The 24,651-nt window shown below is 37.2% G+C and overlaps 1 protein-coding gene across 1 annotated transcript in view; it reads right to left on the reverse strand.

The window, feature by feature from the left end:
• Positions 1–19,261, reverse strand: part of LOC149184848 (phenylacetaldehyde reductase-like) — a 195,589-nt gene extending 176,328 nt beyond the window's left edge. Inside the window, exons 1-3 of the mRNA XM_089417734.1 lie at positions 18,835–19,261; positions 17,565–17,750; positions 17,299–17,461 (exon numbers count right to left, since the gene is read on the reverse strand). Coding sequence (XP_089273860.1) covers positions 17,299–17,461; positions 17,565–17,750; positions 18,835–19,116 — 631 coding nt within the window. The 5' untranslated portion in view covers positions 19,117–19,261. The remainder of the gene's footprint in view (positions 1–17,298; positions 17,462–17,564; positions 17,751–18,834) is intronic.
• Between the last annotated feature and the right edge of the window lie 5,390 nt (positions 19,262–24,651).

Below are 24,651 nucleotides of genomic sequence, written 5' to 3' on the forward strand. Positions count from 1 at the left end.
ACTCAACATCAATCTCCCCAAACAGCCTGTTGGTCTCTCAGTCAAATACAATGACTCAAGGGAGTAATCAAGATCAAGCTCTTATACCATACCAATGGTCTCCCGGGCAAACCCAAGAAGCTAAGAGAGTACATAGGGTCCATCTCCCCGACCATAAACAAGGGTCTCTCGGTCAAACTTAATGACCTAAGGGAGGAATCCCTATCTCAATATCAAACTACCCTACTATATAGTCTCTCGGTCCATGACCCAAGGGAGGAATCCTGATCTCAATGTCAAAAGGTTTAATCTCCCCCGACCATATCGCATCTTAGTCAAATGTAATGAACCAAGGGAGAGTACTCAAAATTAGTTCCGCCGACCAAGCCTACTGGTCTCTCGGTTAAACACAATGACTTATCACTCCAAGCCTCAGAACCAACCTCCCCAACCATAATGTTTCTCGATCAAACTCAATGACCCAAGGGAGTAACCAAAACAATCTTCCCAACCATAAACCATGGTTTTTCAGCCAAGCCCAAGGAAGATTCATGATGTTATACAATCAATGCTCTCTTTCTCCAAGAGGAATTCTCAGCCACTCCGGACTTCTCACATAAGAAAGCTTTATTTGGAATCATGGCTTTGTCAAAACATCAACAACTTGCTTATCAACAAAAATATATTCGAGCCTAACAACTCTTGTTTGGACAACATCCTAGATATTGTTGAAAAAAGCAGCAACAAATTCTCACTTTGATTTTGCCTTGATTAAATTGAGAAAATTTGAATTTCCACATCAGCAGACAACTTGGATGCAGTTAACTTGTGTGACATGGCTTGTGTCACCCAGTTTACTCAGTAAATTTGAGTTGGAGGAGTTAGAGTTCAGTTAAGCATGTGTGATTGCTAATTTGTAGCAATCAAGGTCAATTATTTCAAGTTGTTTTCAATTAAACTAGTTCCAACTATTGGAGGAACTAGTGGAAGGTCAGTTGTGCAGTGAGACTTCAGTCTAACTCAGTGATCATCCAGTTAACTGATCAATCAGCCCAAAATAGCTAGTGCATGCAGAGAATTCGAGTTCCCCAGTTGTGGTGGAGATTCCAAGGCAGTGTAACATCAGTTGTAGACTAGTCTTGAGTGTACAGATGTTGCATGCAGTCAAATGATCAACCTCAAGGAATTGCGCAAGGAAATAGGAGCTCAAGCAGAGGCAAAAATCGACTAAGTCTAGGTCAGAGCTTCTCAGTGAGCAAAGAGATAGGTTATTCACTTGCAGGTTGTACTCAGTTGAGCAAAGAAATTGTAATACATCTCTATTCATCATATTAATGCAAGCATGCATAGGGGTGTTTATCAGTTTGCTTTCCCCTCGAAAAATATTGTGTGCATGTGTGTTATTTCTCATTGCATGTTTGTGATTGATGTTCTAAATTGTGAACTGAATTCCACAAAGCAGTAGAGTAGGTTTGTGTCTTGTGATTTTGATTAAAGCTTCATAAGCAATTGCAAATCTACACCATAATTTCTACATGGTATCAAAGCACAATTCACATAAGAGCAGGAATTTCAAAGATGTTTCTTAGGAGGTTCGAATTTGCAGTTTAGTGTAGTGGGATCTCGTCAGAGTTGGGAGAATGGCCTTCAATGGACTGAGATTATGGTATGCCTTGGAAGGTAGCTCAAATTTTATTGCATGGAAGGATCGCATGGAGGCAGTGCTTGATGACAATGGATTGCTAGAATACATCAAGAGAGATGTTGCAAAACCAACGAAATATGATGCCCAGAACCTAGCCCAATGGAAGGAAGATGTAACCAAGGCGAGGAGAATAATCTTGGACAGAGTGTGAGGCCACATTGTCACAAATCTCTATGGGAAAGAAACCCCTTATGCAATGTGGCAGGGACTAGCAAATCTGTACCAGAATAGCAACGACCATAGGAAGCTAGCGCTCAAGGATAAACTTTGAAATATCAAGATGCAGAAGAATGACACCATTCAGCAATATTTGAGCATGTTCACACAAGTTCGTGATGAGCTTATAGGAGTTGGTGTTACTATTTTAGGTGATGACTTAGTAAGCCTAGCCCTTCTAGGCCTTCCTAAGGGTTGGCATAGCTACCAAGATTCGGTGAACGGGAGGGAGAAACTACCGAATTAGGAACGCTTATGGTCCGATTTGGTACAGGAGGAAATCAGACGGAATACGAGAGATGGAATTTCATCCAAGGGAAACGATGAAGAAAACTTTGCATTGGTTGGAAAGAGAAATAAGGGAAAAAGGAAGAAATCTCAAACCAAACCAGAATCCAACCAAGGGGGCAAGAAGAAATATTTGTCCAAAATTAAATGCTTCAATTGTCATGAATTCGGGCACTATGATACGTAATGTCCACATAAAAAGTCAAGCAAGAAGACCTTAGGAGGAGAAGTAGGTGAAGCTTTGGCTTCACAATTCGAGTTTGACTTCACCCTTATCGCATGCATGGCCAACATAGTGATGGGGAGCATGTGGTACTTGGACTTTGGTGCCTTGTTCCACATGACAGGGTGTAGAGAGTGTTTCAGTGACCTGGAGGAGAAAGGTCTTCAAATGCACATCGAGTTGGGGGACGACGAAGGTGCAACACGATCGGGGTTGGTACAATCACCTTTTAGAGGGAGTCATGCTCCCATCTCAGACTCAAGGATGTCATGTTTGTTCCAGGCCTAAAGAAGAATCTCATCTCTATTGTATTTTTGGAAGACCATTGTTATGATGTGATCTTCAGCAAAGGGAAAGAATTCCTGAGACACATAGCCATGGGATAGGTGAAGCAGATCGGGGTTCATGTGAAGAATCTGTATAAGCTAGATGTGGAAGATTGTGCTGCATTAAGCAGTAGTGCAAAGTCGCGATGTCGGTGAACTTTGGCATAGAAGACTTGACCATTTGCATCATGGAGCCTTGAAGATTATGCAACAAATAACCATTGGCCTCCCCAAAGGATCAATTGAGCAGCAGGATGTACGCAAAGGATGTACTTTGGGGAAGTACACAAAATCCACATTCCATGAACAGGACAACAAAGCACATGCAGTCTTGGAAAGGATCCACTCTAATGTTTGTGAACCTTTCTCGAAAACCTCCACTACCGATGACTTCTCAAGGAAGTGTTGGCTCTTCTTCATGCAGAAGAAAGATGAGACATTCTCCAAGTTCATAGAATTCAAGGCATTGGTTGAGAAAGAAACTAGCAAGAAGATGAAGGCTCTCAGGAGCGATAATGGAGGTCAGTATGTTTCAAATGAATTCAAAAATTTATGTGCAAAAGAAGGCAACATTCGAAGAGAGCTGATAGCACCCCACAACCCACAACAAAATGGGGTAGCTAAGGGAAAGAACCGTATCATTGTGGTAGTTGCGAGAGCTATGTTACATGACCAAGGCCTACCTTTGCATTTGTGGGCTGAGGCATGCAACACATCATTCAATTTGCAGAACCAGATTCCTCATTGAATTCTTGGTATGATTACACCAGAGGAGGCTTTCTCGAGGAGGAAGTCGGATGTGTCACACTTCAGGACTTTTGGAGCCTTTGTTTACTCCCATGTCTCCCAAGAATGATGGAAGAAGCTTGAGTTGACAGTAGAGTTGGGGGTATTTTTGGGTTACACAGAAACTCCTCACAACTACCGTGTGTACTTTCCATCCCTTAGAATGATAGTTGTGTGAAGGGATGTAAAGTTTGCTGAGGAAAAAGCAATGCAGTGGTCTCTTGAGAGGGAAATTCAGATCCCACCAGGAGAGGAGCTTTTAGCTCCAAAGGAGGAGCCTCAAGAAGTTGTGGAGTAACCATAAATTGAGGAGCAGAGAGTGGAGACATCCACTCAAGAAGAACCATCTAGAGAAGGTAGAAAAAGATCTAGGGAAGGTGATAGACTTGTGCAGGATGCAAGGGAGAATGTGGGACCTCCTCAAAATGTGCGTAGGCAGAGAAGGTCACCCAAGAGGTATACTGGCTACATGGCTCTAATGACTGAGCTTGTAGAGACTGAGTCATCCTCTTTCGAGGAAGCGTTAGAGCAACCCGTATGGGTTGATGCCATGAAGGAATAAGAAACCATTGTAAAGAACAGTGTTTGGGAAGTGGTCCCAAGACCAGCAGATACATCAGTTGTGGGTTCGAGATGGATCTTCATGGTTAACCATGTAGTAGATGAAAGCATAGAGAAATATAAGGCCAGATTTGTGGCCAAAGGATTCCCTCAAGTTGAGGGAATTGACTATGAGGAGACCTTTTCTCCTGTAGAAAGGTACTCATCCATTAGATCAATTCTTGCACTAGCTACGTAGATCGGGTGGAAGATCCACTAGAGGGATGTTAAAACAGCATTCCTCAATGGGTTTATTGAGGAGGAGGTGCACATCAAGCAACGAGAAGGTTTTGGGACATTTGATCGAGAGTCTCATGTGTGCAGACTCAAGTGAGCATTGTATAATCTCAAACAAGCACCCCGTGCTTGGTACACCAGAATCGACAATTATCTCACCGGTTTGAGCTTCACCAAAAGTGAAGTGGATGCAAACCTCTATCACATCTTGGTAGAAGGTAAATTGCTTATTATTTTTTTATATGTTGATGATGTGATTTTGACTGGTGATGAATAGTTGATCAGATCTTGTAAGGAGAACCTTGCAAGGGAATTTGAAATGAAGGACACGGGTCTCATGCACTACTTCCTCAGGTTGGAAGTATGGCAATGCAATGGGGAACTATTTGTGTCTCAAGGAAAGTATGCAAATGAGATACTAAAGAGTTTCTGCATGGAGAGTTGTAAACCCATGGAGACACCTCTAGCGACCAATTGGAGGAAGGAGGATGCCACTTTAGGTGAGGAAGTGGATGCTACTATTTATCGACGGTTAGTGGGTTCACTAATATATCTTGTGAATGTGAAAAATCGATTACTCGATTCCTACTGTAGCAAACTGATTATATTTCACCTACTTGTTAAATTAGTTGAACAAGTTACTTGCAATTTTCTACGGCAAATACTGAAATACATACACTCCAGCCTACACCAAATAAAACTGCGGAAACTAAATACAACACAGGAGAGAAATAAACATCACACGCATCTACACGGTTATTTTTGGATAAATGTACCTAGAAAAACCCAAGGAGGGAAAACCGGTGCAACAAATGAGGCTTTCTTTTATTAATCTTCAGCAAAAGTCTCATATACAAGATACAACCAACAGAATAAAAGAGGAATCTCTGTGAGAAATCTACTGACAGTTACCTCACACTTCCCGACGAGATTCTGATCCAAGAGAGGACCTGTTGCCCCCTCTGCGTCTCACTGCGTCAACTTCTGCGTGAGGAATGCGTAGTCCCAGCGTCAGCCTCTGCGCTATCCCTCTGCGTCACAACCTCTGTGTTGTCCCTTCTTTGCTCTGCGTCTTCTGCTCTTGCACTCCGGACTGATGGTGCTACCCTGTCTCTCCTCCTCACCTGCAACTTTCCCTCTGAATCAATTTCCTCTTGCCAAACTTCGACCAGTGAGAAAATCGATTTTACTCGGGTAACTGAACATCTTACTAGTGTATTTTTGGAAAGCCCATCGATGTCCTTATAATCCTCCAGTTGAGAACCAATGACCCAGATTAGATCCTAATCAATGGCTTAAATCATTTGGACTCGATCTCTGCCTTCTTTTAAAAGTTTCACCCACAATTTAGATTAATACCCATTAATTATTTTGATTTCCTAAGTTTAGACTTAGGGACCCATTAAAAACAATTAATTATTTTATTAAAACTGTCTCTAGGTGGAATTTCCCAAAATGATTTCTAGGTATTGTGGAATACGTGTGTCCAAGCCTCCCTGCAAATTTTGAGACTTAGACTCCCTGCTTTGAGACTTAGAGCACATCCGATTTTACCATAAATCAACACTCCCTCTTAGGGAGGAATGTGCTCGAGCAATGCACCCTGCTGAAGCATCACCCTGTTCTGTAACATCTCCCTCTGTGCTGCTGATATATGACATCGCTGCCCACCAACTACTACGCAAACGCTGCATCCGTACTGTTGTTGACCCTGCCACTACATCTGCACTGCAACTCTCTGCCAATGCAATGTATAAACCATTTGTTTCTGCTACTGAAATGAATTCTTACCATACCCATCTGCTCCCTGAACTCGATGAACTTAGCTCTTCCTAGAGCTTTTGTGAGTACGTCTGCTACCTAATTTCCTGTGGAGACATACTGCAACTATAGTGCCCCACGCTGAACACAGTCTCTGATAAAGTGACATCTGATATCAATGTGTTTCGACCGATCATGAAATACTGGATTCTCAAAGCGTTTAATACAATTATGATTATCGTAGAAAATACTGGTTGCCTCCACCCTTTTCCTGAAAAAGCTCACAAACAGTTTTCTAAGCCATATAGCTTCACACATAGTTGTGTTGGCCGCCATATATTCTGCTTCTGTTGATCTTAGAGCTACCAACTTCTACTTCCTGCTGCACCAAGAGATCATTCCTGATCCAACACTAAAGCAATACCCGAAGGTACTTTTCTGGTCTACTGAACTACCTGCCCAATCTGCATCTGTGAATCCATTCAATCTGACGTCATCTTCTCGGGTGTATTTCAACCCATATCCAACTGTTCCACGCACATATCTAAGAATGTGCCTAGCTGCTACCCAATGCACCCTTTTCAGTTCCACCATGAACTGACTAAGGGTGTTGACAGCAAAGCAAATGTCTGGCCTAGTGTTAACCAAATACATGAGCGACCCAATGAGTTGTTTGTACAAGGTGGGGTCCACCTCCTTGTCTCCTGATGCATCTATTTTCTTCCAGTTGGTGATCATGGGCGTAGCCATGGGTCAACAATCCTGCATTCTGAATCTCTTCAAAATCTCTGTAGCATATCTTCCTTGTCCAAGGAAGATCTCCCCATCCTTCTGCCACACTTCCAACCCTAGAAAATAATGCATCAACCCCATATCCTTCATGTCGAATTCTGCTTCAAGATTCTTCTTGCAGTCCTTTATGAGCCTAGATGACCCTGTTAGAAACAAGTCATCCACATATAATACCAGAACAAGTGGCTCATTCCCCACCATTAGATAGTAGAGATTGGGATCAACATCACTCTTGAAAAATCCCAACTGCTGCAAGTAATTATCAATCCACCATACCATGCTTTGGGTGCCTGCTTGAGCCCATACAGGTTTTTTTTAACCTACATACATGAGTTCTTTTCTCAGGAGTTTCGAAGCCTTCAGGTTGTTCTATATACACCTCTTCTTCTATCACCCCTTCAAGAATGTTGTCTTGACATCCATCTAGTGAATCTCCCATCCCATTTGAGCTGCTAGGGATATAACGGATATGATAGAGGTATATTTGGCTACTGGGGTGAAGGTCCCTTCATAGTCTATTCCTTCTTTTTGTGCGTACCCCTTTGATACGAACCTAGCCTTGTACTTCTCTATATTGCCATCTGCAGGATAATTGATTTTGTAGATCCATCTTGATCCTACAACTGATCTATCCTCCGACCTAGGTACCACTTCCCAAACATCATTCGTCATGATAGAATTATACTCTTCTACCATGGCATCCAAACATACTTGGTGTTGTACGGATTCCTGAATAATAGAGGGTTCTTCAACCTGTGTTACCAAGGCTTGGTTCCTGTCAAGCTGTCTACGCTGCCTCTTCTCGGTTCTAGGAGCTCCGACAAACTCCTCTGCTTCCCTCAATGTCTGTCGTACTTCTCTATTGGTTCTACCACTGGTGGTGAGAAGCTCGATCAAATCCCCCTTCTGTTCCTGTCATTCCACCTACTGAGAACTACTTGGATTCCTTCTTATGGGGAAATACTGGTATTGGTCACGGTGCTAATTCCAGGTGTCTGTCCTCCCGCTTCTCCCCCTTGCTGCCCCTATTGCTGCTGGACTAAAGGAATATCTGCTAACTGATCTTCTCCTGGCATCCCTCGGGATTTCCTGAAAGCTCTATCCTCCATGAACTTCATATCTCGTCTTACTACAATCTTCCTGCTCCTAGGAATGTAGATTCTATATTCCTTCGAGGTCTTGCTATATCCTATGAGGTACCCCTTTTCTGCAGTTTGATCCAATTTACTATGCTTCTCGTCTGGAATGTGACAATATGCCACACTTCCGAATATTCTGAGATGACTGACTTCCAGCTTCTTCCCTGTGAAGACACCTCCGAGCGTTTTCTTCCCCAAAGCTCTGTGAGGAGTTCTATTTTGGAAATAAACTGTTGTGTTGCAAGCTTTTGTCCATAAGAATCTAGGCAAATCCTGATCATACAACATAGCCTTTGCCGCCCTAATAATAGTTCTATTCTTACGCTTTGCTACTTCATTCTGCTCCAAATTATATGGAGTTGTCCATTCTCTTTTGATGCCCTCTTTTGCACAGAAATATGTGAAGTTTTTGTCTATATATTTTCCACCTTTATCTTAACGCAATACCTTTATCTTTTTCTCTGTCATGTTCTCAACGAGAGCCTTAAACTCTCTAAACCGATCAAAGACCTCATCCTTGGTCTTTAAGAAATAGATCCAGGTTTTTCTAGAGTGATCATCAATAAAGGTGACGAAGTATTCGCCACCACTAAGAGCTCTTGTGGACATTGGACCACAGATATCTGAGTGTATCAATCCCAATACACCCTCTGCTCTATTTTTACTCCTGGAAAAAGTTGCTTTAGCATACTTCCCTAGTACGCATCCTCTGCATATATCATCATGCTCAGTACTAAGAACTGGAACTCCTGTAACAGTCTCTCTGAGCATCCTCAGTGCTCCATGGTGTAAGTGTCCCATTCACCTGTGCCATAGCTCATTCAGTTCCTTTTCACCATTAAGATTGCTACCTATTAGTGCCATTGGAGACTCAAGCTACAACCTATACAGTTTTGCTTCGAGCTCCAATTTGTCTCTTCTTCTTCCAACTTGGATGTTTGACATATACTTTCTTTCAAATGAAGTATACATCGTATCCCTTGCTCTGTAACTGGGACACTAAAATTAGATTCATTCCTAACCCGGGCACATGCAAAACATTAGTGGCTCGGATGTTGGTTTCTGCTTTCGTCTGAAATGCTATGGTGCCTATCCCTACTGGAGTACACTTCGTTCTATTTCCCATAGTAATCTGGAAGTCCATTTGCTCTTCTTGATAGCTTGAGAAATATTCTCGTACTCCAGTCATACGCACTAAAGCCCCACTATCAATGTGTTGATGTTGAACTTGCCAAGCATACAAATTCTTCTTCTAATCTAGAAGACAATCCAAAGACATCTTGATTTTCCATCCTTCTTTGTGTTATTTTCCTATCGATTTTTGACGATTTTCTGCCCCAACAAAATATCTGCATCCCAGCTGAGGATCTGCTCTGCAAGAAAAAATATGTTGCTCCCTTCTGCCTCTAGTAAGCTTTTGATCTGGAGATCAAATTTCTCTGCCGACTCACTTAGAGAAATCGATTTCTCCTCAAAACTTCATCCTCCTTGACCTTCGAACTGCGCTGCCTCTGGGATTTCGAATTGATGCCTTTGCAGTAATTTCGAAATCCTTTTCCTCTCTGCTTCTGAGCTCTTCTACTTACGATCTGCGCTCTGATACCATGTGAAAAATCAGTTACCCGATTCCTACTGCAGCGAACTGATTATATTTCACCTACTTGTTAAATTAATTGAACAAGTTACTTGCAGTTTTCTACAGCAAACACGGAAATACATACATTATAGCCTACACCAAATAAAATTGCAGAAACTAAATACAATACAGGAGAGAAATAAACATCACACACATCTACACAATTATTTTTGAACAAATGTCCCCAGAAAAACCTAATGCACAAAAACTGGTGCAGCAGATGAGGGTTTCTTTTATTACTCTTCAGCAAAAATCTCGTGTACAAGATACAACTAGCAACATAGAAGAGGAATCTCTGTGAGAAATCTACTAACAGTTATCTCACACTTCACGGTGAGATTCTGATCTAGGAGAGGACCCGCTGCCCCCTCTGCGTCTCATTGCATCAGCGTTTGCATGAGGACTGCGCAGTCCCAGTGCTAGCTTTTGTGTTGTCCCTCTGTGTCACAGCCTTTGTGTTGTTCCTTCTTTGCTCAGCGTCTTCTGCTCTTACACTTCCGACTGATGCTGCTATCCTCTCTCTCCTCCTCACCTGCAACTCTCCCTCTAAATCAATTTCCTCTTGCCGAACTTCGACCAGTGACAAAATCGATTTTACTTGGGTAATTGAGTATCTGCTTGGTGTATTTTCTAAATGCCCATCGATGTCCTTCTTATAATCCTCCAGTTGAGAACCAACGGCAGATATTTGTCTCGAGAAAGTGACAGTTATACCTTTCGCACCACTAGCCAAATTAGATCCTAATCAATGGCTCAGAACATTTGGACTCGATCTCTGTCTTCTTCTAGAAGTTTCACCCCCAGTTTAGATTAATACTCATTAATTATTTTAATTTCCTACGTTTATCCTTAGGGACCCATTAAAAATAATTAGTTATTTTAATTAAACTGTCTCCATGTGGAATTTTAGAGCACATTCGATGCTACCATAAATCAATAGTGAACACACAACCAAATATGTGTTATGCAGTCAACCAACTGAGCCAAGCTAAGGTTAGGCCAACTAAACTATTTTGGAAGGTAGCTAAGCATGTTTTACGGTACCTCAGAGGCACTACCTAGTTGAGACTATGGTATAGAGGAACAGAGGGACTAAAGCTATCTGGCTTCATAGATTCCGATTGGGCAAGGAGTCCATTCGACCGAAAGAGTATATCAGGTGGAATTTTCAGTGTTGGGTCCACAGCGGTTTCCTGGTACAACACGAAGCAAAGATCTGTGGTGTTCAACTCAATAGAAGCATAATACATGGCTGCAAGTCAAGCAACATGTGAGGCGATCTGGATGAGAAGGATACTTGTAGGACTATTTGGTTAGATGATGTATCCAACTGTGATCTACTATGATAATCAGAGTTGCATCAAGCTCTTTGAGAATCTTGTATTTCACGATCAATCCAAGCATATAGATATCCAGTATCACCATTTGCGGGACTGTGTGCAAAGGCGGATAATGTTGCTACATTACATTTCAACAAAGGAACAAGATGCTGACATTTTGACAAAGGCATTGTCAAGAGGGAACTTCAAGTTCCACGTGTGCAAGATAAGGGTGGTTGATAATCTCTTTCTTGCTGAGAGGAAGCATTGAAAAATGCAGCAAGAAATTCTCAATTTGATTTTTCCTTGATTAAATTGAGAAAATTCAAATTTCAACATCAGCAGACAACTTGGATGCAGTTAACTTACTTGACATGGCTTGTGTCACCTAGTTTACTCAGTAAATTCGAGTTGGAGGAGTTAGAGTTCAGTTAAGCATGTGTGATTGCTAATTTGTAGCAATCAAGGTCAGTTATTTCAAGTTGTTTTCAGTTAAACTAGTTCCAACTGTTGGAGGAACTAGTGGAAGGTCAGTTGTGCAGTGAGACTTCAGTCTAACTCAGTGATCATCCAGTTAACTGATCAATCAACCCAAAATAGCTAGTGCATGCAGAGAATTTGAGTTCCCTAGCTGTGGTGGAGATTCCAAGGTAGTGTAACATCAATTGTAGACTAGTCTTGAGTGTACATGTGTTGCATGCAGTCAGATGATCAACCTCAAGGAATTGCAAAAGGAAATAGGGGGTCAAGCAGAGATATAAATTGACTAAGTTTGGGTCAGAGCTTCTCAGTGAGCAGAGAGAGAGGTTATTCACTTGTAGGTTGTGCTCAGTTGAGCAAAGAAATTGTAATCCATCTCTATTCGTCAGATTACTGCAAGCAAGCATAGGGTTTTTTAGCAGTTTACTTTCCCCTAGAAAAAAAATTGTGTGCATGTGTTATTTCTCATAGAATGTTTGTGATTGATGTTCTAATTGTGAATTGAATTCCACGGAGCAGTAGAGTAGGTTTGTATCTTGTGATTTTGATTAAAACTTCATGAGCAGTTGCAAATCTACACCATAATTTCTATAGATATAGTGACACTTGATCTCAATGTGCTCTGACCTGTCATGAAAAAGCAAATTCTCAAAAAGATTCACACAACTTTGGATATATCACGATCGGTTACAAACCCTGATCAAACAAACCAAACAACTTTCAAAGGCAAACTGCTTCACAACAAGTTGAACAATCAACTATATACTCAACTTCAGTCGTGCTAAATGCAACAGAGGTCTGCATAATACTCATCCATGATATCCAGGCTAAGACAACATCGATAAGTGCTCTTCTTGTCTTCATAGCATCCAGCCCAATCTAAATCTATGAATCCATGCAACAAATAGTTCAACAACCCAATCCGTAAGATCAAATATGTCAGCAACGGAGTCTCTCAACTTCTTCAAACTTGTTAGCATGGAGGTGTCCATAGACTCACAGTCCATCATGCCAAATTTTTTAAGGATTTCAACAGGATTATGCCACACTTTCAATCCCAGGTAGTAATGCATTAGACCAAGATCCTTCAATCAAATCCCTCTTACACTGGACAAAGAGGTCCTTAGCCCCAGTCAGAAATAGATCATCAAAATCACGAGCTCATCTTCAACAATGGATCAACATCGTTCTAAATAGCCATTAATTTGAGAGTACCATACATGAGGTGCCTGACTTCATATTCTTCTCCCTCTTACTGAGGTAATCCTTCACTTGGTACTTCTAGCCATCTTCATCTTGGAAGTCACAACTGACTTCTTTTCGGCATAGATCAAATCTGCTCCCTCTAAGTCCATAGCTCAACACGAGTCTTCTTGTCACTATCTTTGCTTTGTTCTTCCATTCTTTCCATCTGTTGCTACAGCTCTGGCAACATTCATCATGTACCTGCAATCCTCACTAGGGGGCATGGAAGAACAATCACAACCAAGCAAGATATACAAGGACAAGAGACTAATAGAAACAACAACAATATTAATAAACAAGAAGAGAGGTATAAAATACTTATGTTTTGAGAACATGACAACACCCTCTTGATCTCAACTTCTTGCATTTATTCTTGCAACTTCATTATATTTGTTTATCAACATTAAGAACTAGGGTTTCTCTTTCTAGTGGAAACGATCAGTCCTAAGGTCTTGTCCACAAACCCTAGGGATTTTTTCTTCAAACCCTATTGCATACTAGGGTTTACAAAACCTAGATTTTTTTTTTCAAATTCATATTTATATAACCAAAACCCTAGAGCTTCATTAATCTAGGATTTACAATCCTTCGAATTGATGAATCAACAGTCAATGAATATGCTTTTTCAAGCCAAATAGTCATGCTTTCTTAACATCGTTGTAGTAGCAACAATATCTCAACATTCAAGATTTCTCACAGCAGTGTTCATGACATCACTTTTTAAATCAGTATATCTTACATCCTTGGCTAGTGATAGTAAGCTTGTCATCTCTAGTGCACTTTCTACATATGATACAATGTCAAAGGAAACATAGAATCCAAATTCTTCTTCGAGCCTTTTTTCGTCATTGCACTATATTTTGTCCATAAACAATCATACTTATAGTAGTGCAATACATAACACTAACTTTGCATCTTCTGGTCATCATTTGGTCGTGCTCACACATGTTATTCATATCATTCTTTCTATATCATATATTAGTAGATGATTTGTACATGACTTCATTCAATGGATATGATTGATGAGGTAGCATTTTCAGTTCGGCTTCAATACATTTTATTGTTCTTTTATCTATAGAACCTTTTAAGTTGACATCCATTTGAGTCCTTCAGAAGAATTGTTTTTCAATCACAACTTCTGAGATCAAGATATTAATCCTTATGATAATTCGGGCTCCTCTTTAGTCTTTCAACATTGTCACACCAAAGCTCGATTATTGTGGATATGATCCTTGAGATCACATTTAGTCTCTGTTCGAGATGTGATAGGATCACAAGACTTGTGCCCATGACTTCTTCTTGAGAACAAGGGTATGCTTCGATGATCTCTGCGAGACTTTGATCAAAACATAGGAGGGTAATTTCAGAGAATAATTTGTTTACCTCAACTCATCTTAAATCAAGGGTTCGATCCCTCTGAGATAACTCATCAAAGCTTCCTTAGAAGGTTTTGATCTTTTTCTAGGTTTGAGACAATTCGATCAACTGAGGCCCTTGGTATTTAAAATATATGGAGGTCGTTTGACCTAATACAAAAAAAAACTTTATCCAGATGATCTCAGATCTTCTTGAGGTAGGCTCCTTCAATGATTTTTAAACCTCTGCAATTTATATTTGATGATTTGGCCTACTTGGGATGTCGGACTATGGCTTCTTTCGATCCTTAGTCATATCCTTTCTATTCACTGTAAATTCTCTGCGGACATTTGAGAATCCTTTCATTGCCTTGTGATATTGACATGAGGCATTCTCGAGCTACTTGAGGCTGCAACAATTCTTGAAATTTCGGCTCTTGAGGTTTAGGGCTTTCTGAGATTTTGGCCTACTGAAATACAGCCTTCTGAGGTATTTGGTCCTCTAAAAATTTCTACCATATAGATTTACTGAGACTTGAAAGGATTCAATCAAAGATTTGGCTTGATCTTTAGGGCTGCTCTTCTACTGATTAAAGAGATTTGATCTTTTTCAACAGATATGAACCATGGAGTTTCGTTCTTCTTTCTAGGGCTTGATGACAAAACACAAAAGGCATTCTCCCCTAGGCTGCACTTTTGACCTTTGCTCTTATACCATGTTAATTTTTCTGGAAGCCAGGTAGACTAGAACAATTTTCTATCTGATAACTACTTCCAATGAGACACTTTTTTTAACTTCTTAGAACATTCACATCCACAAGTAGTTACACTTAGAAAATTTCAACTATTAAGAACAGTAAAGCAGTAGAAATCACAATTAGACAACAAAACAGGAGACACCAAAATTACGCTGGGAAAACCCCCAAGGGGAAAAACCCAACAACCTTTCCTTATGAGAGAATGTTCAATTCAATCCAATTTGTACGTCAAAATAGCACATCTTTGACAAGATCACATAGACAAATACTAACCAGCATGATGACCTCCCACAAGTGCCAAGCCAACCCTCCAATATCCATTACAAAGATCCCTTCAATTTTGTCCATAAATAAGTCTGCAATTAAATCTGCCATAGGTCTCCAAGAGGGCCAAACTTCGGCCTTTTTTCTCAGCCTCAGAACACACACTATTCCACAGAGATAATGTGCCTCGGGTCTGCATGGTTCCACAGAGATATAGTGCCTCAGGTCCTCATGGTTCCACAGAGATATAGTGCCGCAGATTCGCAAGGTTCCATAGAGAGATAGTGTGTCAGACTTGTGCACAAAACAGAGATACATGAGATGATCTGAATATGCTTTGGTGGAGAGAGAATAGGCTTGATATATAGTGATTCATCCATACGAAGGGGTGTGTCTCTTGGGCAGGCCAACTTGATTTTGGAGGGGACGACTTGAACACTTGTGGGGTAAATATAAATTCAATTTTTCTCTTTTGATTTGATTGATGAAAATACCAACCGAAGCTACCAATTTCCAACAAGGACTACTCTCAAATAGAATAACTGAAGCCCCGCTCTCCCCAATGAGACCTCTTTTTCTTGAAATTCTTCTATAAAGTGATAATGGTAGATTCTCGATGATAATTTTCCCTCTTAGCCCTTAATATTTAATAGTTATTGAACCAAAATGAGTCAGCATTGAATTATTTAATGGGCAATGAAAGAAAATACAACAGGCATTTATTGTTTGCCCAATAATTATACTTCTAGAAACTTCTTGTCAGGTTTTTGTTTAAATTGGAAAGGCCTCGTACATTCTGAAGCCTGACCTGGCGCCATTTCAGAACTCTAAATTTACATAGACTGCTTTATTGTGATCCCAAGGTCACTGAAACAGTTTCAATGAACGAAATTTTAATGCAATTTAAAATTTTAAAGGAATCGAATTATCAAACTTGTTGCATTACAAGAAGTGCATTTCCATGCTTGAAACATTTTATTGAGTCTTTTTACATTCGGAAAGAATTTCTGCAAATCACAAGACCTATCCTACCTTCATATTAAGAACTAAACATGGTTCCTATAAATTCATATAACCCCTATTTATTTCCTATGAATCTTGAGATCTATCCTAGCTTAATTTAAAAAACTAAAGATGATTTTAATAGATTCATGTAGCCCCTGTTTTCTTGAATGCACTCATGTATTTTAGAAAAAACAGATGTGCAAAACAGTAAGTCAAGAAATCTCTCATGTGCATTTTTTATTTAGAGCAACAACATGTCTATCAGTGCATTTATTCCAAACAATAATAAAGGAGATGAGATGCAACATGCATGTAGCTTATGTTGTATATGTTTTGTGTGTGGAGCTCCCTATTACCTGCAAGGTATAAACCAGCTATTATACCATTTATATGTCTTGTTCTCATTCATCTTCTGCATCGAATGTGCCTACATGTTAAATTTATTAACCATAGAAGGTAGAACTACCATAGTAACATTTTCAAGATTCAGTAAATATTTTTTGCAATTTCATGACGGATTTAGAATCCCTAAAGTTATGGGTGGTAGGTTGGGGTCAGTGTCTGCATGTGGGAGCACTCGAGTTTCACTGCATCACCTGCTAAAGAGTATTGTTGCTTGGTAAGGGTGGTTTTAATAACTTGCTGAATTTACAATCAGCTTTTTGTTTCCCTCTCTTGTGCTAGCATTAAGCAATTGGAGTGTAGATTAGATTGCAAGGATATTCTGTCAAATACACAAATTGTGATGCAATATAAAACATAGACAACTATTGAGTATAGCCTTTATAGTAGGTCCTGATCAACCCTTATCTTACAGAGGATTGGTTCGGACATAAGGTTGTGTGCTCATTTTAACCCAGACAGTCGGCAAGGTCTTGACAATCCTTATCTACAGAGGGTCAGCTCTGAAGTAAGGTCTTGTTCTTGCTTTATCTGGGTTGGTCCTAGGTTAACCCAGCCCACCAGCTAGTAAGGTCCTGATCAAACAAGCCCCCATCCACCCTTATCTATTTAAGGAAACCCCTTATCAAGAAGGGTCAGACCTTTAGGTCAATCCAGTAATCCCCCCATCAACTCTTCCAGTGTGAAGGCTTAGAGCCAAACGCTCTCCACAACTACTTTGGGCACTGTAAAGTTGAACCTTCAAAGTCTCTCTTTGGAATTGTCAAAACATACACACTTACCTTGTAAAACCTGCAAGAGAAGACCAGAACTAGCGTTCAATCTGGGTTGCAGAAGAGGACCCAAACAATTTGAAGGATGAATGGCCACCACGTCCATTTTGTGGATGTTGGCATATTCCCATGCTGCTTTCTCCGCAAGAGTCTTCGATACAGGGTACCAAATCTGTACACTCATTTGCTCACATATTCATATTCATGACTTAAGAAGGAAGTCGACATGGAACTATCAAAGAGGGAATTGGTTGATGCATGCATATAGGACATACCTTGTCATTTTTGCAGGTTTCAATATCAGTCCATGAATCCTCATCAATGAGAGTGTTGGGAGGCCAGTTGGGATTAGGAGCCAAGCAAGAGACGGAGGATGTGAGAACAACACGCTTCACTTGTGCTCTGCGAGATGCTTCCAAAGCATTCAGTGTACCCTTAACTGCCGGATCCAACAACTCAACCTGCAAAACAAACCCAAAATTACACAATGGACACAGAATATAACAAATAAATGTAAGGCAGTTCCAAATGATGTAGTACTTTTAAAGAACAGAAAAATCTCTAAGTTGGATATCCCTAAGTTGTGGTGTCTTGGAAGTTGGAACAACTTCTAGAACTATAAAATCTTCTTCATTCGTATCACACATTGACTTGAGGATTGGTCCATAGCAGCATGTAGACTCCAATATAACATAACTCTTATGCCAACATAGACATTCACAAAGGTAATAATATAATTGGTTATGGGGTGATTATGTTTGCTTGCTTGGTCTTACTCGCTTTCCTCTATGTCTTTCTATGTGTAAATAAGGATATGTGAATAGTGACATAAATGTTGCAAAAATTGGCAAGAGTCCAGAAAATGAAAAAATTGTAAAAGTCTTACTTGACTTGCGATTTTATCTTATCCCCTTTTTTACTATTTTCCCCAATTTTCCGATATAAAAATCAGCAATTTGTTTGGCCAACAAAATGGACACCCGAAAAACTTACGATGTGATGATGTAAACGTGATTTTTTTGAGATGTTTGCAACACACTATCATAAACCTATCTTGTTTGTCTCCTTCCCTTCTCAATAACCTAATAAACCAACAATATCTAAACCTCCAATTGGTAGCCAACCTGCTAACTGATATGCACCTATAACTAGGATTTGATATGCCGTTCTAGGTTGTCCACCTCTAGTTGCATGGCTTCAGTTTCAAGCTCCAACACAATTAGTAGCCAACCGACTCATTGATATGCACCTACAAAGAAGGATTCGATATGCATTTCTAGTTTGTCAAGCTCCTCAATTTAGAGGAGCACATCGCATCATATGGGTCTGTGTCATTGTCCATATTCGACGTAACCAATGCAACATCTAAATCCAATGTAGGGGTAATGCAAAGTCTCAATTCTTTACACAAATACACAAACACACAGCACAATCCCATCGGGGCTATACAATGCAATTACTATTCAACAAGAAATCTGAGGGGTACCACCAGATACTCTGAGTACAAATTTAAAAGCAAATTTGATTAAGTGTTGGAATTAGGACCTGTGGATCCTTTTCTACAGCTTTACATGGAGATGCGAGATGGAAGACTCCCTGGCAACCATTGATAGCAGCTGCCATGGAATCATAGTCCAGAACATCTATTTGAAATAATTTGAGTCTGTCCTTGGCTCCTTCCAAGGCTTCCAGATGGTCCGTCTCTTTTGGGTCACTCAGATTTTGGACAGTTGCATGCACCATGTATCCACGCTCCAGCAATCGACGAACAAGCCATGATCCTATGAATCCACTTCCTCCTGTCACGCACACCACCTTCTCATCCATTCTCTGTTATTGTATTTGTTTATCATCCACTTCACTTATCACAGATCTCTTGTATCCCACCAATAACAATACTGTTTGTATGATCTGCCTTAGGAAAACGAAGGCAAAAAATACCACGTAAATGAATAAATGCATACCCAACAGACTCAACTACCCAACAGACTCAACCTTACCGATGGCGATGGCAATGGAGGCGCACAGATATCTAATTTGCTCTGCGCACTAAAATTGTAATTATTATACAAAATTTAATTACAGTTCTTTTTTTAATATTTTTAAAGATAGTTGAATATTTTTTAATATTTTAAGGATGGTTCAATAAGTTATTCATTGTTTATTCCTAAATTGTGTACGAGAGGTTATCGCTGCCATCAAATGGTTGGCGGTTTCTATCGAACTTTAAATATGGATCACAGATTCAATAACTTTAAATATGTTTATTTTATTTAATTTTTTTAATTGATTAATAATAATAATAAAATTACTAAATTAAAAAATATTATCAAATTGAATAACTTTAAATATGTTTATTTTATTTAATTTTTTAATTGATTAATAATAATAATAAATTATTAAGTTAGAGAAAGATTTTTTGGCGAAAATCACATGGAATCTCATTTGTCGACGCGTTTCGAACCAACTAGTGTGGTTCATCGTCAGGACAAGTTGAAGAAACAGATCTGAGCGGAGCCTCCAACAGCTATCTTCCCTAACGGCTAGTTTGACTCAAGGACAGGGGTCAAAATTATTATAATAGTTTAATTCGTAAAAACAAATAAATTATTATTAAGGGTAAATGGTACGAGACCTAATAATTAAAAATTATAAGTTAATAATTTAAAAGGAAAATTAGTCAAATAAATGACCTTGAAATGCCTAAAAAATATAAATAATTTTATTTAAAAGTATTAAAAAATAAAAGGTAATAAAGAAAATCAAAGTTAATAATTAAAAATTATAATTTAATTAATAATTTAAAAGGAAAATTAGTTAATTAAATGACCTTATAATAAATGGATAAGTGAAATGCCTAGATATATAGAGTAATAAATAAAATATTATTATTGAGAGTATTTGGCACTACACCTAATAATTAAAAATTATAAGTTAATTAATAATTTAAAAAGGAAAAATGACCTTATAATAAGGGAATAAGTTAAATGCCTAAGAAATATATGAAGAATATATAAAAATAATCTTATTTAAAAGTATTATTAAAATTGTATGTTAATTAAAAATAATAAAAGGTAATAAAGAGAATCAAAGTTAATAAAAATTATAAGTTAGTTAATAATTTAAAAGGAAAATTAGTTAATTAAATGACCTTATAATAAAGGATAAGTTAAATGCTTAGATATATAGAGTAATATATAAATTAATTTTATATAAAACTATTATTAAAAATGTATGTTAATTAATAAAAGGTAATTAAGCTATAAAAAGGACCTTAAATGGAAAATTAGTTAATTAAATGACCTTATAATAAAGGATAAGTTAAATGCCTAGATGTATAGAGTAATATATAAATTAATTTTATTTAAAAATATTATTAAAAATTGTATGTTAATTAATAAAAGGTAATTAAGCTATAAAAAGGACCTTATAAGTTCAGAATATAATAAAGAAAATCAAAGGATGATATGTTAGATCGGAAATTAGTTAAAAATATAAGCTGTAAAGAATTTGAAAGGAAAAATAGTTATATGAAGGCCCTTAAATAAAATAATCAATATATAAAAATAATAGGAATTAAAATGGAAAAATAGGCATAAAGGAGCTTGAAATATCAAAAGAAATAGGTTGCTATACATAAATAAATAAAGGAGTTGTCTATAATGCGACTTTTTGGAGATTCCGATGACGCAATCCGGCGGAAGAAATTGAGGTTAAATCTTGATTTGTTGCAGTTAAAATGGTTTTTTAACTGCATATTTGGATTCAGCACCCTGGAAAACCCTGGGACGCTTTGTTTGTGCAGAAACTAGCTATCAAACTTGCGATTCCAATAAATTACTGCCGGATTTTGACCAGAAAAACCCACCAGAAAGGCTTCCAAAAAGTCGCATTATAGACAACTGCATAAATAAATATCACGCGAATAAAAACTAATAAATAAATAACCAAAAATTAAAAATAAAAATCGAAAAATAAATAAATCAATAAATTAAAAAAAATAAATAATAATAATAATAATAAAATAAATAAGTAAAAATAAAGATAAAAGACACAAAAAACTAAAGAGGACGGAAAAACGACTAGGAAGAGAGGGTTGGGACCCAACACCTACTGACTTTCCAACCATCCTCTCTATTGAGATTGCTTGGTCTCTTTTCAATCTCAAGCGCTTCCCTGAATTTTCGATGATGGAAATGCGAAATCTTAGCAATAACACTGGCTTCTTCAATACAAACATGATGATTGGTTTTCTCAGCATGTTCAGCCAAAGCGAAAGACTTAGATCTCCTATGCTTCAGATCTGCTGCGTGCTCGCTAATCCTCTGATTAATGGAACAACCAGTCTCCCCAATATAGGGGGTCCCACAAGAACAAGGGATCATATAAACACCCTTCATATCTTTAGGGTTGATGGGATCCTTCACTGATCTGAGGGACGAACGAATGGTGTTCAGGGGCCTAAAGGACACAGGAATACTATGTCTCCTGAGAATCCTACCAATTCTATCAGTGGTCCCTTGAACATACGGAAGATGGACACCAGGAACTCGATCTTTTGGTTCTCTTTTAGCCAGAAAATTCTTGGAAGCTTTAAGGAAAGCCCTTTGACCCATGTATCTACTGTAACCATTCTCCACAAAGACATCCCGCAGATGGGATTTGTCATTCTCAAAGCTCTTCTTGTCCGAGATCCTCAGGGCCCGAGTAGCAAGGGTACTGAGAACACCCATCTTTTGAGCCGAGAAATGGTGGGAACTGGCATGAAGATACTAGCCGAAGAATATTTCTCTAACTTGATATGGATCACAGAAGCCTAAACTCTATTAATAAATTATTAAATTAAAAAATATTATCATTAGTGGGCGGTTTCTATTGAACTTTAAATATGGATCACAAATTCAATAACTTTAAATATGTTTATTTTATTTAAGTTTTTAATTGATTAATAATAATAATAAATTATTAAATTAAAAAATATTATCATTAATGAGCTGTTTCTATTGAACTTTAAATATGGATCACAAATTCAATAACTTTAAATATGTTTATTTTATTTAATTTTTTAATTGATTAATAATAATAATAAATTATTAAATTAAAAAATATTATCATTAATGGGCGGTTTCTATTGAACTTTAAATATGGATCACAAATTCAATAACTTTAAATATCTTTATTTTATTTAATTTTTTAATTGATTAATAATAATAAAAAATTACTAAATTAAAAAATATTATATTAATTATTATATTATTATATTTTTAGTATATTAGAAAAGAAGTGGAAAAATACATATTAAATAAAAATTTATTGTAAATATTCAAATTTGTGAAAAATATTTATTAATACTTTAAATATTTTAATTTATCACATTGAATAAAGTTTATGACATTACATATTTTAATTTAATGATAATAAAAATTATATATTTTAATAATAAATAAAATATTTTTTTACAAAGAAATTGAAGAATATAAATTAAATATTTTTTTGGGTAAATATTTAAGTTTCTATATTTTAATTATCCTTAAAAAAGGAAAAAGAAGCGGAGGAATATAAATAAAATAAAATTATATTATATTATAAATTTTAAAATTTCTAAAAATGATAGGATTTTTTTTCCTAAAGTTTTTAAAATAATTTAATGAGTAGATTTTTAAAGCAAATAAAATAGTATTTTATATTTTTAAAATTTTCAAATAAATGTTCAAGTGTTTTTTTAAATGATATGTCTTTTTTCTAAGAGTTTTTAAAATAATTTAATTAGTAAAATTTTAAAGGAACCAAAATAGTATTTTATATTTTTAAAATTTTATTATAAATGTTCGAAGTTTTTAAAAATAATAGAAGTGTTTTGGAAGAGTTTTTAAAATAATTTATTAATGAAATATTTAATGCAAACAAAATAGTATTTTACATTTTTAAAATTTTGATAATTTATTTTAGTGATTGATAAAAAATATATAAGTTATTAGTTTTATTTCCTTTTAATCGTTGTTAAAAGAACGTTTAAGATAAATAAATTGAAAATCAAAAATCTTATCTAATTTTGCTTTTATTTTCTTTTCTCAAATTTATTATAGGCAATTTTGTAGTCATGTTTGTGTTTCTATGCATGTCACTAATGCTTTAGTCTTTATCTATATGGGAATGATGCCTCTCTTGCATAGAAATATGTGTAAGCCCACAATGAATAATGCATAGTGCACGTTTTGAACATTAACTATCTAATATTTCCATTTTTTGTGGTTGCAAGTAGCCTCGCTCTATTACAATTGGAAATTTCTACAAATTTGGGGCCCTTGAAGAATTAGTGATAACTTAGATTTCTACTTGCACCAAAATACCGTCCATGGGAATCATGTGTTAGCCTATCACTCCTTAGAAAAATATCAAATGTTGTATGAATTGTATTCTTTATCCTTGATGAGTTGTCATCTTGATCTATTGATGACTTGTTAGTGTGTTGGCAATCTTGAGTGCATAAGGCGAATACATCCATATGCTACATATTGATATTCATTCAATGAAATTATATTATTGAGATGGATAAAGCTTTTCCACTAATCTTCTTCTATCATGTCTCAATGCATTGAAGACTAGGTGAAACCTTGGCTTGTGTGTGTGTGTGTGTCTATATATATATATATTGCAACAATGGTTGTGTCTGAGACCTATCTTGAAATTGAATAAATGGGGTCTAAGATACATGATATGCTCATGTGCTCAAGAAGATATCATTCTCCTTAAACCTTTTGGACTCAACTATTCTTCATACGTTTGCTTCAACTTTTTAATTTTATGGGCTCATGTGCTTAAGAAGATAGCATAAGTTGTGAAGAATTCTTCAAACTTAACCAAGATATCTTAGACACAAAAGCTTTTTTATTTGAAAGAAGCTAAACCTATTGAAGGCTTTAAACTTGAAGGGTTATTTTCTTAGCATTTAGCATCATTGAGATGTGACGATTGGTATACTAGAATTGCGGAAGGAATTTGAGACAATGAAGTCAAGATGTCAAGAGAAACATAGTAGGAAAAACTTATGCAGAATGATGATCTAGTTACACAAGCTAGTACCAATTTAGGAGAATAGAGCAAAATTAGACAAAGAGGGAAGAATGTCAAGAGAAACATAGTAGGAAAAGCTTATGCATAATGATGATCTAGTTACACAAGTTAGTACCAACTCAGGAAAGTAAAGCAAAATTAGATAGAGGGAAGAATCCCTACAAATGTACAACCTTCATCAGCTCAACCAACTTTCAAAGTTCTCCTTTACACAAAAAAGATAAGAGATAACTACAACTAGAGAGAGAGTAATGAACAATGTTTTGGAGGAGATTGTGATGAAGAACC

Source organism: Pinus tabuliformis, chromosome 3_2 (genome assembly GCF_031772625.1).
Source record: "Pinus tabuliformis cultivar Carrire ecotype Pingquan chromosome 3_2, CPIR1, whole genome shotgun sequence".
NCBI lineage: Eukaryota > Viridiplantae > Streptophyta > Pinopsida > Pinales > Pinaceae > Pinus > Pinus tabuliformis.